The 16,758-nt window shown below is 38.9% G+C and overlaps 3 protein-coding genes across 5 annotated transcripts; 2 read left to right on the top strand and 1 right to left on the bottom strand.

Moving 5' to 3' along the window:
- Positions 1-754: 754 nt before the first annotated feature.
- fam167b (family with sequence similarity 167 member B) lies at positions 755-4,642 on the bottom strand. The gene is made up of 2 exons (XM_079458947.1): positions 4,288-4,642; positions 755-3,313 (listed from the first exon to the last, which is right to left on the bottom strand). The coding sequence occupies exons 1-2, from the start codon at positions 4,585-4,587 to the stop codon at positions 3,050-3,052; spliced, it is 564 nt and encodes a 187-aa protein (XP_079315073.1). The 5' UTR covers positions 4,588-4,642; the 3' UTR covers positions 755-3,049.
- A 1,335-nt stretch (positions 4,643-5,977) lies between these two features.
- LOC306895891 (myotubularin-related protein 9) lies at positions 5,978-11,253 on the top strand. 2 transcript variants are annotated; one of them, XM_079459464.1, is made up of 11 exons: positions 5,978-6,377; positions 6,626-6,676; positions 7,266-7,374; positions 7,643-7,768; positions 8,325-8,498; positions 8,649-8,866; positions 8,989-9,150; positions 9,267-9,408; positions 9,564-9,784; positions 9,916-10,067; positions 10,383-11,253. In XM_079459464.1, exons 1-11 carry the CDS (start codon positions 6,193-6,195, stop codon positions 10,562-10,564), a joined length of 1,722 nt encoding a protein of 573 aa, XP_079315590.1. In that variant the 5' UTR covers positions 5,978-6,192; the 3' UTR covers positions 10,565-11,253. The 2 variants fall into 2 exon arrangements, with proteins under 2 accessions (XP_079315590.1, XP_079315591.1); XM_079459465.1 differs by lacking the exon at positions 6,626-6,676 and having other exon boundaries at positions 6,042-6,377.
- A 154-nt stretch (positions 11,254-11,407) lies between these two features.
- On the top strand, positions 11,408-16,746 carry tdh2 (L-threonine dehydrogenase 2). 2 transcript variants are annotated; one of them, XM_079459467.1, is made up of 9 exons: positions 11,408-11,757; positions 11,871-12,027; positions 12,616-12,658; positions 13,874-13,944; positions 14,156-14,305; positions 14,458-14,630; positions 14,885-14,975; positions 15,078-15,347; positions 15,520-16,746. In XM_079459467.1, the coding sequence occupies exons 2-9, from the start codon at positions 11,880-11,882 to the stop codon at positions 15,663-15,665; spliced, it is 1,092 nt and encodes a 363-aa protein (XP_079315593.1). In that variant the 5' UTR covers positions 11,408-11,757; positions 11,871-11,879; the 3' UTR covers positions 15,666-16,746. The 2 variants fall into 2 exon arrangements, with proteins under 2 accessions (XP_079315593.1, XP_079315592.1); XM_079459466.1 differs by having other exon boundaries at positions 11,715-12,027.
- Positions 16,747-16,758: the final 12 nt, after the last annotated feature.

Below are 16,758 nucleotides of genomic sequence, written 5' to 3'. Positions count from 1 at the left end.
TTCAGCAGCTGTTGGGTTTGGAGGTGAGAATTCTGGGTCAGGACTCCACTGTGTCACCTGTTTTGTGGCACCATGATACCAAAGAGTGGAAACTTTAACGGCACTGATGGCTTATTTTTGCTAAAATTAAAAATATGTTAAGTTGCTTTCTGTATTTGTGCCTGCTACAATTAAAGGCCTCGTATTCAGTTTAAACTCAAGGCTTGAGTTCTGTTAGGCTGGAGTTCTCTAGCAGTCCATTATAATACATATGTGGGAATGCACATGGGCACAAAATAATAATGACAGCATTATGATTATGTATTGACTATCTTCCTTTCTCTTTTGTTGTGGCATCAGTCTGCATATTGAGCATGCTCTCACAGGAAGTTGCAGCCCAAACATTCAAAGGAAATGAGGTACATTCTTAACTTCTCTACTGCAGGAACACTCATCTTAATTTAGACATTTGGACCCAAACCGTCTCATAGTTGTTGTAGCTTATTTGGTTTGTTTATTTCAGCAGGACTGACAATTCTGACCATTCCTTTCATGTGGTGAGTCCAAAGGTCACAAACAAAAATAGACATTTTTTTGTGGTTTGGGGGTTCATTCAATAAAATCTGACTGTATATTAATATATTTCTATCAACCAAGGTTTTCCTAAACTGTGCAATCTTCCCATGATTCCAAAATCAAATTCTGGCTGGATTTGTCATGTCTTAACTCTAAAGCTGCTCTTAAGTTTAAAACAATGCACAAATCCATTGGTCTTGTGGTTTGGTTAAAGATGCAGAGCATTTTAATGCAACATAACATATACTTTAGCAACAGTTACATATCAATAATAATAATAGTAATAATAACACTTTACACAGACAAAATGCAGTGAGTCCTAATATTTTACATTTAGCAGAATATAAGATAGAATGCTAACACCAGAAGAAAAACACTCTTCGTATTGTTGACAGTCGCTGGCACAAGTTCAAAGTAGGTTATCAAGACGGTTTCAGTTTAGCTTTACAAAGCCATCATTGTTTCCTGTTGAAGAGGCTGATCTACTATAAACCTTAAGGGAATCTGTACCTGGAATACAACTTACACCTTTTGTGCGTTCTCAGGTGACCTAAATAGTTTTAACCACGTTGTCTGTTTGAAAAAAACGTAAAAGCTGCCCTCAGGTGAGATGTTCAATGAAGCACCTAAAGGTTGTATGTTTTGAAAGTATTACTTTCCCTCTAACACTTCTCACACATTCACTTTATATCTATACAGCATGAGATCATTTCTTGGCAGTTACGTTGTCCCCTTTTGTCAGCCTGTCCTGTCCCGGCAGTCACAATTTGTGCATTGTTTGATTTGTTTTGTGAGACATGCAGCTATTTTGATTAATACAGATAAACGCATGATATACATCTATTTTCATTCTTGGGATAATACTTTATAAACACCCTGTGGGTTCATTTATATGTAATATCGGAAAAATCTGAAAACAAGATAAAATATGTTTTGTGTTCCTGTATTACGTAAACACAAACATAACTCACATAATACAGTCCGAAATAATCTGTATAAATCAGATAATAAGACAATAAATGGCATACAATTAGAGGTTTTATTTACAAATATATATGAAGCTTAGATAGTTGAAACATTTTTCATTTATTGTAGTGACTACAGTATTACATTCTCTCATCCTCTCTGTTCTTAATCTCTTAGACTTTAAAGCCTTAGTGGTTATGTTTAGGGGTTTATTAAAGTTCTTAGCCCTTTGAGAAAAGTCAGTCTTTGTGTTAGGTCTAAGTTAACAGGTTGTTAATAAAATTAAACATAATGGCTATTTATCCCTTTAAAATGGCACAGATAAATGTAATGTAAAAACAAACACCGAAAAATCACATTAAACTGTGATTTGCTGGAATACACACGGCTTTTTAAAAACTAGACATCACACACTTGAAGACTTTTTGAAAGTTTGTAGAGAAAAACCATGCATCACACTATGTGTTAAAAGCTGCAGACTAGCGCAGACTTTATAAAAGTCCAGACTGAAAGCAAAAGCTGAGCAAAATCCTTGTAGTGTCAAGGCATATTTAGCATTATAGCATTAAACGTCAGTCAGGTTTTAAAGGTGCTCATTATAAATTCCTGTATCTTTAAATCAGTCATGGTGCTTTTTGACATAAACACATTATGCACAAAAAAGCAATGTGAAATTTCCAGTTTCTGAATGACGTAAACTCACTAAACGTAATCACATTTATTGACCTCGCTGTGTCAGGTGTCCAATTCCCCAGTTTCTCACATATGATACACATCTGGGTAGTTGACAGATAAACTGTCCTATATGTTCTGTGTGACAGCAAAAATGTAGAAAAAACAGGTAATGAAGACAAATCTCTCTTGTGCTATTTTATATTATAAATATTACGTAATTTAAAATGTTTTTAACAGTGTGGTTTCAAAATTTAGCTGTCACACCATAGGACACACATACATTGTATCTGTCAACCCACTCACAATTGAACTACAGCCTATTTTAGACCACCTCTGCAAACAGAGAGCCAAATAGAACAGAGGTTGAGATCAGCCGCTTCTTGCATCTCTCGATGTATCCAGCGTGGTTATTTTGGGGTTTGGGAGATAAGTTGAAAGAATGCTTGAATACAAACTAACACTTCCTGTATGGCTGCTGTTAAACAGTGTCTTTCCTCCCCTTAGCAGTCAAGAACACTGATGAGATTTGAACATTTGTCTGCTTATTTCACTTTGATGAGTAAAGAAAAGCAGTCCATGTCTAAATGTAATAATTTGGATTTTGTTGGTCGCTAGATTACCAGAGCATGTTATAATGTAGTCAGGTCAAGCGAATTACATAAAGCTGTTGTGAGCAAGTTTTTCATAAACGTTTTTAGGAACATTTTCATTTATTCATATGGCTGTTGCTTTTATCCAAAGCAGATTATAATATATTCATGCTTTTTTATCAGTACACCTGTTCTGTAACAATGCTCATCCAATTGAGCAGGAACAGGAACAGGAACATCCAAGACATTGCCACCCCCACCTCTTAACAGAGAGAGAACCGTCTGGAGTTCAGATTCATCTTGGTGAGACCGAGATGTTTCAGAGGAGTGGACATAGCAAAGGCGGCTTTCAAGGGGATGTCGCACAGAAGGTCGGAATCCTCTTCACACTCCTCCAACTCATACGTGGCATCATCCAGCATCTCTTTGTGACGGTGACACACCTGCTCCACCTTCAGCCTGTGGATCTCCCCCCGCAGGCGTATCAACTGATGCGCGAGTTGGTTATCCTGCATCTGCATCGCTCTCTGAGGACCAGAGTGAAAGAACGTGAGAGAGAAGGAAGTTTATTTATGAAAAATAACGATTTTGTTTAGCTTTGATAGAGGTTTCTATTCTGACTACCAACTTAGAATATTTTATTGGATTTTTATAGAACCTCAAATTGTGGCATTACCATATGCATAGGCATGCACCACAGCAAAGAGTCTTTGAAAATCCCAAGTAATTGGAGATACTCAAATAGTGTCTCACACTATAGTTGTCTACTTGTATGCATTTAATCCTGCCACTGTTTCAACAGTTTAAGGATGTTACTCAATAGATAGAATTGATGCAAGCAAGTGCACTTACAGTAATTTATTCAAGTCACTGATGTTTGCATACATGACTATCACTGGATCTGCGCCGGCATACTTTCACACCCTACTACACTCCTACACTCCATCAAGAACCCTGCGTTCAGCAAGTGAGCGGCGCCTTGTAATGCCTTCTCATAAGGGCACTAAATCCCTTTCCCACTCATTCCCCTTCACAACTCCTTCCTGGTGGAACATTCTTCCCAATGCGGTCCGGTCAACCACATCTCTCACAACCTTCAAAAAACTACTTAAAACACACCTCTTCAGCGAATACATGACAGAGAAATGAAAAATAAAGTACACACCTAACCCTCTTCTCTCAACAGGTAGTGGTCTAGCTTTTGTTGAAACTAACTTTGTATTAGCACCTATTGTACTATTGCTCTTTGTATGACATATCGCTTATGGCTCCCCGAACTCTTTGTAAGTCACTTTGGATAAAGGCGTCTGTTTAATGACTAAATGTAAATGTGAAAATGTAAAGTAATGTTTTTTATATAATATATAATAATACATGTATTATTATGTGTGTCCCTGGGAATCAAACCTCTGATCATTGTTAACAGTAAAACTAAACACAGACAGACAGACAGAAAGACAGACAGACAGATAGATAGATCTCTAAATAGATGACAAATTACCAGTTCGTTTCTGAGCCATTCCAAAGCGTCGTCTATCGTTTCAAACCCGCATATATTTTTATAAGGCATTCCATCTTTACAGATGTCGGACACATTCGTGTCTTTCTTTACCGATCCTGAACTGACACTTGCGCTGTTAGTGGCATCAGTCCACGGACGCGTCTGTAGTCGCTCTTTCCACTCCAGGTACGACGGTCTGCGCGTCTGGAGTTTGAGTTTCTCTGTCAGAGCTTTCAAACTGTCCAGATCCTCCGTTTCTCCTTCAGAGCTCTCGTCTGCGCCCAGCTCTTTAAACTCCATCACTGGAGCTCTACTTTCATTCTTACTGGACGAGACAGGGCTGTTCAGACAGGCGTGCACTAGTATCTCACGAGGTGAGCTAAATGTTTATATAGAGAGAAAAGTGACCGCCCATGTTTTACAGGCTAATAACAGATTATCAGTTTTGATGTGGAGACGTTAAGACTCGCATTTTCCGTCCAGACGCGACATTTCGTGGTCAGGTGGAGTAATTCCAGTGTCGAAGGGTCTCTGACACAATAAACTGTTCCCAACATTGCTCTGAAGAGTAGGCAATATAAGCCACAGTGATAACTTAATTTATATAACAGACACTTTTCATCAAACTGTTTGAGTTCCCCAAAATAAAAAAAGTAGGTAGGCCTATAAGAAATTACAATAAAGGACTACATTTATATTATGTCCTACTAGGTTCTACTGTAAACGACATTGATCATGCGTTCAATGCGACTGCACAAACTAGCGGTTTATGACAGACGGTCTCCATCTTGCGTTGATAGTAAAAAAATACACTGAGAATCCCTGTGGAGTTGTGCTTGCTGTATGCACAAGTGCGTGATGGATGTTTGTATTAATAGCTGGCCTGCTTGGGAAAGTCACCAACAAAAGTTATCTCTCTGTCTGAAAGGGAGATAAAATCAGTTCACTTTATATGAAGAAAGCAGTTATAAAAGTCATGTTTTCATATCCCACACATATGTTGCTGAATTGTCTTTTGTGTTCACACATTTTGAGAGGTCAATTTATTTTCCTCCCAATCATTTAATGGTATTATTTTAATTGTATAACCAAAATAACACCCACAGTCTCCAGTCTGACAGCCTACTCTGCAAATAATTAATGCATAAATACATTTATTAAGCAGTTATAACATGTGAGTTAAAAATGGCTCACTATTTGGGCTATTTCGTTAGAATCCCCCTTCTTATTTATGCAGTTATGACGGCTTTATTATGCATTTGTAAATGACTTATTAATCATTAATGAACACATTTATAAATCAAGGGAACCTTAATGTAAAGTGTTACTAAAAAAACAGACCCGGACCTATGCACGTAAAAGTCTAGAGAAAAGAACGTGTAACGATTTGTAATTTTAAAAACATTATTCATTATAAAGAAAACAGTCAGGAAAGTTATATTGTGGGCAATCCAAATAAAAAAGTAATGATCTATGCGCTTGGTCTAAATTTTTGTGTCAATTTTCAATCTTGGTGTTTTGCAATGTGCAGAAGTCAGAAATGTTTCTTCACAAGTTCTTTTGTCACTTGCTACTGTGTCGACGTTTCTTCTTTTTATAAAGTGTTTTAAAATGTGATAGGTCTAGATGAAGGATTGGGTTATGGTTCCTAAAGAGAGTGAACGGAAGCGAAAGTAGAGAAACAAACGTTATTGTCGATCGAGCAAACAGACACGCCCACGTGCCACTCGCGCACTCCCGCTTCGAGACTTTTTGTATTTACCAGATGCCGGTGTATTTATGACAACAAACATTAAGTGCAAGGTGTGGGACGTTGTTTTGTGAAGGCTTTTTGCGTTTGCGGAAGGCGGGTTGAAGCGCATGTAGCAGATTTATTTTAAAAAACACAGCGCATAAAAGTACCAGATGGAGTTATCGGAGCATATTAAGACCGCCAATGTTGAAAACGTTACTCTCATGCGACCTTTCCATCCACCGCTTAAAGGAACCCTGTGCGTTACCAGCCACCACCTTTTGTTTTCGGATAGAAAGGAAGATGGTTCTAGGCAACTTCTGGTTCTCCTCAGGAACATCGATGCCATCGAGAAAAGGTAGAGAGACAGCTGTTCACATCATCTGGATGTTCAACCTGCCCCTTAAAATCGAACTATTTTGTTCATCAGTGCTACATGTAACTTTTACATCACCTCAGCTTTTCTAACTGTCATTGATCGATCATTATGTTCATTCTTTGGATGTCATTTGAATAGGGGAAATACCTACATTAGATGAGATCAGACCTGTGTATTCGATTTCTTCTAATTCTGTTCATCCACTATTCCTTCCACCTGTGTGTCAGTGTCGAGAATCTTTTTGGATACCCCAGCTACACCTCTAAAGCAGGCCCAAGGTTTGATCAGCATGCCTGTGTTTGTGTGCAAGCTCTTATGCAAAAGACTTTACTTTGCCTTTATATTCTGATATTATAATTAATATAATATAACGTATTCTTGCGGTAATCATGCGAATCAAGACGGCAATGGTTAGCATTTCATATCAGCATAAAAAGGCAACTTAAAAAATGCGCTGTCCATAAGTTTATACTAAAGGAGAACAAAAAAAGCTTGTTTTGCAAAGTTTGTGCTTGTCAGTGAGCATTTAGGTATAACATCATTTGGCTTTGACATGCTTTTTTGCCTTTATATTCTTATGTAGACATTAGTTTACAAACATGTGTTCGGGACATACTCTCTATAACTTTGCTGCCTCTGCACGGATCCACCACTCTGGGCGCGTACCTCAGATAAGAGTGTTTGTGATACTTCAGATGAGAGCGTTTGTGATAACACTCTTAAATGGTTTGCATATGAGAGAACAGAAGCAGGTGACAAGACACAGCTAGCCTGACTTAACTGGCTTGTTTTTTTCTTCCATCTCCTTTGAGGCCCCTGTGAGAACAAGTTTTGAGACTTTGATAAACATGTATGTGTTTAACACAGGGCTCTGGGATCCTCTGGCACTGTTACTATTAAATGTAAAGACCTGCTTGTTCTTCAATTGGAAATTCCTGGAATGGAGGAGTGTCTGAACATTGCCGGTTCAATAGAGGTACTAATTTTAAATTTAGTGCTTGCCTAGGTGACCATCGGAGTTGCTCTTGCTCATACTTTGCCTTTGAACAAAACATTCCAACTTAACCCACACATATACGTTTTTTTAAACATTCATCTTACATTCCAAGTGAAGTGTAATATTATTTGTTAAGAGAGCATTTTGCTGTGATGGACAACTAAAAAAATTGTTTTCTGTTGGAGATGATCCTGTTAACTTTCCACAGTAGTGGAGTTAACCTTGATGTTGTTTTATGTCTCTGTAGACTCTCTCATCTCTGGAAAGTGTAACAGAGATGTATCCCTTCTTCTACAGACCTTCACACCGCTCTCTGCAGGGTCCATGGGGCCTGTCTTCAGCAGAGCAATATTACAAACAAAGAGAAAGACTGGTAAGCTAGTTGGGGTAACAACGCACTTTCTCTTCCTCTCTTAACTGGCCTTTTCCTTCTTTCACTTGCATATTCCTATATTTCAGTTCAATATCTTTTTTCTGTTATTCTCACACTCTAAAGCACACATTTAATGCATGATTCTTAAGTCATATGTTACTTAAATAAGCTATTGTATCATTTCCTCAAAGACAAACAGGAAGCACGTTTTTGCCACAGGAAGACATGAGTGACACTAAACAGTGACAGGAAATCAACCAGTGTGTACTGACCACGTAATCTCGCACTCTTGCATCTCTTGCTTTGTTGTTCGTTCCTACTTTTCCCCTACACATGTTTCTTATGTTTTATCTCTGGCGTTTTTTATATTTTCATATTCTCATTTTACAGCAGTTCGTTACCTCTCAGTAATGCCATTCCTTTCTTTCCGTAGCTGCAGATAAAGTATATGATGTATCTGGTCATATGCTTCCTTTTATATTCTTTACTGTTGCTTTATAAATACATGTAACCATGTTCATGTGTGTTCATACTATGTGCATGTGTGTGTGAGCAGTGGGACAGGTGGAGGATCAGTAACGTAAATTCAGATTACTCTGAATGTCCATCATATCCACGTGCGGTCATTGTTCCTCGAGAGGTGGATGACGAAATGCTGTTCCGCTCGGCACGGTTCAGGCACGGCGGCAGGTTTCCTGTTCTCTCCTACTGTCACCATAGAAACCAAATGGTGAGGTGTTTCCCAGTAGCCTGTTTCAAGTGACGCTGCTACAAAGCAAAATAGACATTAAATATCAAATAGACAAGATATGATTCCGTTTCATGAATAACAGTGTTTATTCATGTTCTGTAAATATTTAAGTTATCTGTACCTACCTAGGTGATAATGCGAAGCAGTCAGCCTTTAACAGGAGCCAATAGGAAGCGATGTAAGGAAGATGAGCTTCTTCTCCAGGCTGTGATTGACGGGTCAGAATTGGGTTACATCATCGATTTGCGCTCTGCCCAGCAAGCTCAGCAGGCTAGGATGACGGGAGGGGGTTTTGAGTCGAAATCTTGCTATAACCACTGGAAAAGACTGCACAGACACCACGAAAGGTGAGCGGGAGTCGTACAGTTTGTCCTCTCCAAAATCAGATTTGCAGATTTTGTTTGAAGTATGACACAACTGATCTTAAAACATTTCATTCTTTGAAAACATACGTGATGTGTATTTACAGGGGTAAGGTTCTGCAAGAGAGTCTCATTAGGTTGGTGGAAGCGTGTGGCGACTCATTGCACAGTGTGGACCGCTGGCTTAGCAAACTGGAGAACTCCAAATGGCTTTCTCACGTTCACAGTGCTCTGTCAACTGCTGGTCTCATTGCAGAGTGTGTAGAGAGGTGAGCATTTATGTGTAACCTCCGAGCATGTGTTTGCCGTGACATGTCCAAATTGATAACTTTTTACTCTGTGACTATGCATTGCTTTGAAAAGTAATGCGCTGGTCGTTTTGTAGGGATGGTCACTCTGTGCTTGTGCATGGTTCTGAGGGGACAGACAGCACACTGCTGGTGACCTCATTGGCTCAGCTTATCTTAGATCCCACCTCTAGAACTGTCTATGGCTTCCTATGCCTGCTGGAGAGAGAGTGGATACAGGTGAATGTGTGTTAATGTATACTTGAGTGTACTTACAAAATCTTAGGTATGTACAGTATATAAGCTTTTAGATGCAGTATGACAACACAGCTGGATCTGTCTCAGATTTGTGTGTCATTAAGTTATGCAGTGGTATGCTGTATGTTTTCTGTCAGGCTGGACACCCCTTCCAGCAGCGCTGCGCTCATTCGGCCCACTCTCACGCCCGTCTGAAGCACGAGTGCCCATCCTTTTTGCTGCTACTTGACTGTGTGTGGCAGATCTGGAGACAGTTTCCGCTGGCGCTAGAGTTTAGCGAGGCCTTGCTGCTCCGACTGACACGAGAGGTTTATGCGTCTGACTATGGAACTTTTTTGTCTAACAGCGAGCAGGAGAGGTGAGCACTGTTTGATGGCATACGATATATGTGTGAAACATGAAGTTGCATTTGTTAGTTTTGTTCATTTGTTACTCTGTGTTAATTAAAATCTATTTTTCTATACCGCTGGCTGTGCTTAATGAACCAAGATGTGCCTTAGGAGTGAAGGAGAACACACACTGTTTGTTTCAGTCTCTGTTAAAGCCTGAAATAGAAGAGCAGTATCTTAACCCACTTTACGAATGCACAGATCTGGCCATTTGGCCCTCAGTCCATCCTCAGTCTTTACAGCTATGGACAGGTGAGATTACATTTACATTTAGTCATTTAGCAGACGCTTTTATCCAAAGTGACTTACAAAGAGTTCGGGGACCAATACGATTAGGTCTATATATACAAATATACAGAAGAATAAACAACTTGTAAAAACATTTTAAGTTGATTTGATCTATAGTAATGTTACACTTCACTTTCAAATTACATTTTGAGAAGGTATCGTTCAAAAAAAGATTTTAAAAAGGGTTAGGATCTATTTTCTAAGACGATATTTTGATTAGAAAACCTTGACCCTTCATGTGACAGAGCCTTTATTATCTCTCTGTGTGTTTGTGGGTAGGATTGTTCCTCAGATGGACTGATCACACACAGAACATGGAGGAAGCTCGAGATGAGATTTGGAACATTATGAAAGAGCACCGGGAGAGAATTGGACAAGACAAGAACAATCACACATCCAGTATACATTGTGAAACCTTCACCCCTTTTGAGAACCTAATGGATGAGCTGACTATCTTGTGACCTCATAGTGCAAAGGACATTTTAAAGTTTATTAGTCACAGCTCAAAATCTGACCAATATCGGACAACTGAATTTTTTTATTAAAGACTGCCATTTTAAATCAGACGTAATGTCATTAACGCAATCGAACATACTATCATTAAAGAGTTATCAAATACAGTGCCATTTAAAGATCAGACATATTGACTACCTTCTGTCTGACCTAAAGACACTGTAAGTGAGCCAAGCTCTACAAAGGAAGTACAACATAAAACGTGTTTAATCGAAAGATAAATATAGGACAACACACACATAGCTTATGTATTGGGTGCTACTGTAACAGTATTGTACATCTAAAAAATTTAAATGTAGTTTTATTATATGTTTTATTCCTAAATACTAAGGTCTGGTAATAGTACAACTCGCATTCAATGTAAACAGAAGGATGAACAGTATTTGGGATGCATTTTATGAGGCCTGTCATTTTAAAAGGAAAAAACTGTGGTACTTGATCAATTGAACAGTTTGGTTACAAAATGAGATAACCTCTGTTTTGTTTAAATTAAAAATGCAGTTTTTATTATGTTAACATGTTTTTATTGTGTTTTTTATTAACTATTATGGCTCACATCAACATAAACCAACAGCAGTTTGATTGATGTTAATTGGACTGCCCAATAAAAAAGCATGAGTTATCTCATTTTGTAACCAAACCCTTCGCTTATTTGTATCGTGATTTATCGTTAAATATGAATACTGAGCAATATAACAAGGGAAGCTACCCACACAAACAAACAATTAGCCTATGGAGTGCTCAGAATAAAGCCCCAGCTCAGCTATACTCACCCCAAACAATATAAATCCAGAGAGGGCAGCCCGTCAGCAAGTTTGCCCTCCTGTAGCGCTAATGGACACCGTAGTCAGGATCACGCGGCCGCGCGTTCAGCACATCGTAGGACTAGAAGTGTAAAACTGCATTTCCCAGCATTCTCGTTTCCGACCACTTTTTAACCAATGGTCGTTCGATGCGCTCCTCTGACGACCAATCGCACAGTAATCTCTTAATTCTAACGGTGAAATACAACGAAAATCCCTCTTGTTTTAGCGGCAACGTTTACTTATTTTATTTTCCACCTCCGGAAACACCACGACAATGTTGTGATTGTGGTGCAAGATACGTCGCGGACTTCAAGTTGTGTTAGGCTATAGTGAAGGTGAGGTGGTGTACTTTTTGTGTATTTATCAACTCCATCTTCGTGATGTGAGTACTTTGTCGTTATAGTTAGGCTAGTCAAAACAAATGTTCTACATGTTTCTAAACCAACAGAGAGACGACATGCTGTCAGGTGTGCGGGTGTGTGTCCGATCGCCGTGGAAAGCTTGGTCGGTCCGGGGAATGAGTTGGTCGCCGCGACAGATCAACCGGTGGCCGAGCGATCAGTTATCCGAGTCTCCAACGGACAGTCCTCGCGTCCTCATTACAGGTGCCATCTGTAACTGCAAATATCGTGTTGCTTGCCTAGTATTTTTAGTGGAAATATCAACCAGTTGCATAACGTCTTCATATGTTTTCAGTGCCGCTGCTTCATAATCTTCGTGACAATAGGTTGGGAATGAACAGTGTTAAAAGTGCTCCGCGTGTGCACAATGGAGCGCACGGCGGTTTTGTGTTTGTTTAACAACGTGTAAAAAGGGCGTAAATGGATTTTCATTGGAAGTGAAGCTGGAAAATAACAATCACGTAATCTTTTCGAAGTAAATGAGCCGCCACGGTTCATTGATTTAAAGTGCATCACATGTGAAGATTTTTGTGTGCTCATTATTTACAATAGTTTTAGTAGCCTACTTTTTTATTGTTAGACATCAACAGGAATAGATATCGCTAATAATTTTGGATATATATATATATATATATATATATATATATATATATATATATATGTGTCATTTTAAAAGGAAAAACCTGTGGTACTTGATACATTGAAGAGTTTGGTTACAGTTTAATATATATATATATATGCAAACATTGGTAGCTCCTTTTACAGTGGAAAGTGTTTTGCTTTTGTTTAAAGGTGGTCTGGGACAGCTTGGAGTTGGACTGGCTCAAATGCTGAGGTTAGTCAAAATTTACACAGATGGAGTTCATGCTTGCTTTGCGTATTTGCAGTTTAACTGTTACCAAATTTCTTCATTTTATTTTGGTTACCTATAAAGCATCGCATAAATTTTAAAATCTTGCTTATTACCTATAAAGCCTTGCATGGTTTAGCTCCTCACTACTTGAGAGAACTTCTTACGTATTATAGTCCATCACGTGCACTACGCTCTCAGGCGTCAGGTCAGTTGGTAATACCTAGAATTTCAAAATCAAGTGCAGGCGGCAGATCCTTTTCCTATCTAGCGCCTAAACTTTGGAACAGTCTTCCCTGCAATGTCCGGGAGGCGGACACACTCTGTCAGTTTAAATCTAGACTAAAGACGCATCTTTTTAATCTTGCATACACTAGATTATCATAATATATGTATTTCAAAGATCTAGGCTGCACTAGTTAGATCAACCGGAACCAGGGACACTTCCAATAACAACTGATGCATTTGTTGCATCAAAGAGTGCAGAACAGTACTCTACTCTCAGCCAGTCTTGTCTCATGGTTCCAAGGTTACAAGAGCGGAGCGGGCAGGGCGCAATCCATTCCTAGACCTGACAAATGCTGGACGAAGGAAGTGACGTCCCTACAAAACTTCAGCCACTATTAGATTATTAATGATAATTTTAAATCTAATTTTTTTTTTTATTTTCGCCTTGTTGTGCAAGCACTGTTGAGCTTGTGCAGAGGCTGCAGTTTTTGCCAGAGGGGAACTGGAATCCCCTGGTTAGGCCTGGTTTCCCTCCGAGGTTTTTTTTCTCCTCCAATGGAGTTTTGGGTTCCTCGCCACCGTTTGCATACTGTTTTGCACTGTTTTGCCTGGCCGGGGGGGCTGCTAGAATTTGGTAGTCTTATTTAATTAACACTGCATATAGGAATTTATTGTGTGTCTGATATTTGACCTGTGTTTTGAATTCCATAACCTTTTATGTTTTACTTAGTCATTTTTTCTTGTACAGCTGCTTTGTAACAATGAAAATTGTAAAAAGCGCTATATAAATAAAGCTGACCTGACTTGACTTGACTTATTTTCTGTGAACTGAATTAAAGGTCAGGTGTTCTATACATTGACAATAATGTATGTTTATAATTAATTAATGTGACGTTTTTTACAATTAATACAATTACACATTCCCATTTTGTTAGCAATCACTTGACTCACGTTTAACATCTTTTACTTCAGGCAGCAGTATGGAAAGGAAAATGTCATCCTTTCAGACATTAGAAGGCCTCCTAATGAGGTTTACAACATGGGTATGTTGACTTTCATACAGATATATGACTTATATAGGGGAAGGTGGTTGTGTAATGTGCTATATATAAAGCTATATGGATGATCCTATGGAGACTGATCCTGTAAATCTGACTGTTTTGTTATTTCTTGTGTGACTCTCCAATTACAACTCTATTATTACACATCTTCAGCCAAAGTTTCCTATCACTAAGCTCTTGATTCACCTCACAGGTCCATTTGTGTATGCTGACGTTCTGGATTATAAAAACCTGAGGGAGCTAGTTGTAAATAACAGAATCACATGGCTGGTCCATTATAGTGCTTTACTTAGTGCTGTTGGGGAAGCAAATGTAGCACTCGCTCGCACCATTAATATCACAGGTGGGAAAAATGTCACATATGTTGTATGCATTTATGCTATATGACCACTTAGTAACGTAATTTACACCTTAAGGGTTACATTATCCCTGACTTCCCACATTCTCTCCTTCTCTTGTTGCCTGTTCTGACTACCCCCTCCCTGACTCCTATAGGTCTGCATAACGTGTTAGATCTGGCCCTGGAGAACTGCTTGCGACTGTTTGTGCCAAGTACCATTGGAGCATTTGGGCCTTCGTCTCCCCGTGATCCAGCCCCTGATCTCTGTATCCAGCGGCCACGTACCATTTATGGAGTTTCTAAAGTCCATGCTGAGCTGATGGGGGAAGTAAAGATTTATATTATTTGCTACTCTTGTTTTAAAAATGTTAGTCTTTAAATCTTTGGCATTTATCAGCAATACAGTTGTAAAGACAAAGATTTTGCCAGTTAGGTCTTTAACTTGAAAGATGGATCTTTACTTACTAGAGTCACTAAATTGGATGAATTGAATTAAATTGTTTTAAAAATTGTACGGTAATTGTAATGCGTGTAATGTAATGCTCATATTTCATCTTTGTAATTGTGTTTTGATTGGATCAGTATCTCCACCATAAATATGGTCTGGATTTCCGATGCTTGCGATACCCTGGAGTTGTTTCTGCCAACACCAACCCAGGGGGCGGCACTACTGGTAACCATGACCTACTATTTGTTTCCCCAACTAAACAGATGCACATATCTAGATTAAAAAAAATATTTTAGTCGATTCTCTTACACCCCTCTTTCTCCTCAGACTACGCTGTCCAGATCTTTCATGATGCCCTCAGCACAGGCCAGCATGAATGTTATTTACGCGCCAACACTCGGCTTCCCATGATGCACATCTCAGATTGCCACAGGGCTACTGTCGAGTTCATGCAGGCTCCTGAAAGCCGATTGTCTTTACGTACTTACAACATTGCAGCCATGAGCTTCACACCTGAGGAAGTTGCAGGAGAGATCCGCAAGCACCTGCCCAACCTAAGGGTCACATACAACCCTGATATCATCCGACAGTCTATTGGTAAGAGCAGCATGTGAGAATGGGAGACATTTACATTGTCTGTTTTATGGGATAGATAAATAAATGTATGACATGTATTTGCATTTTTGAAATCAAATTAGAGATTCTTAATTAACTAAAGAAGTATTTTCAAACCATTTCTGAAAGTTCAAGTGTTATGTTCCATTTATAGCAGACAGCTGGCCAGTGCGATTTGATGACTCCAATGCACGGCAGGATTGGTGCTGGAAGCCTGCATATGGACTGTCAGAGATGGTCACAGACATGCTGGCTGCCATCCGAGAAAAGAAAGAGAATGCAGGACTAACCATCAGCTAGCAGGTCGTCTCGAGGAATAAAGCCTTGGCAACCCCTATATCAGTTAAAGATCTACCAACACTGTCAGTCCTCCATAAACATGCTTGAAAAACATGTAAACCTACAGTGAAAACTCTCAAAATAATTCCCTCAGGGGTCTTTCTTTCTCATGTATTTCTATACACTTTCTTTACACACACAACTGAACAGCCCAACAAGCAATAAAACAACACTTTAATTTAATACATAACAGGTGCAAGCTGCCCAGGATTTATTAAATTGTAGAAACACATTACATTAAATTAGACAAATAGTCTGATGCTATATATAAAACTTATACCAGAGGTGGATTTTGCTCTGATCTGAACCCCAGAGAATTCCTTGAATTGTGTGGCCTAAAGGTTAGAGTGTCAGACTTGTGACCAGAAGGTTGCTTGTTTGATCCTCAGGGCCGGCAGGTAGTGACTGAGGTGAGGCCCTTGAACCTTAACACTACTTGCTCCCTGGGCGCTGCTGTGCGTGTGTTCATTACTCTCTGGATGGGATATATGCAAAGATTACATTTTGGGTGTGGGGTCACCATAACTGACAAACCAGTCACTTTCCCTCATGAGGATGCTGGGCTAAAAGATGATGTTAAGCATCTCCATGGCTAAATTTTAGGATTAGTTAAACCCACTTGCTATGTATAGTCTTATTTATTTTTTTTAGAGGCATTGATCGCAGTTCTCTCAATTCATATTGGAAACGGTGGCAGTTTGAATAGCCTATTAAATCACTTAGGATTGCTGGTGTCTTTTTATAAACTAAGAGCCGTTCAGACTGTGACCCATGATTCATGAAAGATGACACTTTTTTTACATTTTCATTAACATTATGGAAAAAATGCTAGATTAAACATCCAACTCTGCCTTGCAATAATATGACAAAATAACTGTTTCAGTCTATGTCAAAGTCTAAGACTGACGTCTCTATGGAGCATAAAGACAATAAAGTAATTTCCAAATTAACGGTGTGATTTCTGGACAAATATATATATTGGGTTGAGAAATTGCCTTAATTTGCTACCATAAATAATAAATTATGTCATTATTTAAAACTTGAGAAATTGCAG

Source organism: Barbatula barbatula (assembly GCF_947034865.1).
Source record: "Barbatula barbatula genome assembly, chromosome: 6".
Classification (NCBI taxonomy): domain Eukaryota; kingdom Metazoa; phylum Chordata; class Actinopteri; order Cypriniformes; family Nemacheilidae; genus Barbatula; species Barbatula barbatula.
Note: the sequence above shows the minus strand (reverse complement) of the source record. Positions and strands in the feature narration are given on the sequence as shown.

What these genes read in the sequence shown, in the direction of transcription:
- LOC306895891 (XM_079459464.1), top strand. Translation starts at nt 6,193, where the DNA reads ATGGAGTTATCGGAGCATATTAAGACCGCCAATGTTGAAAACGTTACT. An exon ending in ATCGATGCCATCGAGAAAAG is followed by an intron (nt 6,378 to 6,625) that starts GTAGAGAGACAG and finishes CCTGTGTGTCAG; the next exon opens with TGTCGAGAATCTTTTTGGAT. An exon ending in ACCTCTAAAGCAGGCCCAAG is followed by an intron (nt 6,677 to 7,265) that starts GTTTGATCAGCA and finishes TGTTTAACACAG; the next exon opens with GGCTCTGGGATCCTCTGGCA.
- fam167b (XM_079458947.1), bottom strand. Translation starts at nt 4,587, where the DNA reads ATGGAGTTTAAAGAGCTGGGCGCAGACGAGAGCTCTGAAGGAGAAACG. An exon ending in AATGGCTCAGAAACGAACTG is followed by an intron (nt 3,314 to 4,287) that starts GTAATTTGTCAT and finishes TCTGGTCCTCAG; the next exon opens with AGAGCGATGCAGATGCAGGA.
- tdh2 (XM_079459466.1), top strand. Translation starts at nt 11,844, where the DNA reads ATGTTCTACATGTTTCTAAACCAACAGAGAGACGACATGCTGTCAGGT. An exon ending in TCGCACCATTAATATCACAG is followed by an intron (nt 14,306 to 14,457) that starts GTGGGAAAAATG and finishes TGACTCCTATAG; the next exon opens with GTCTGCATAACGTGTTAGAT. An exon ending in CCCAGGGGGCGGCACTACTG is followed by an intron (nt 14,976 to 15,077) that starts GTAACCATGACC and finishes CTTTCTCCTCAG; the next exon opens with ACTACGCTGTCCAGATCTTT.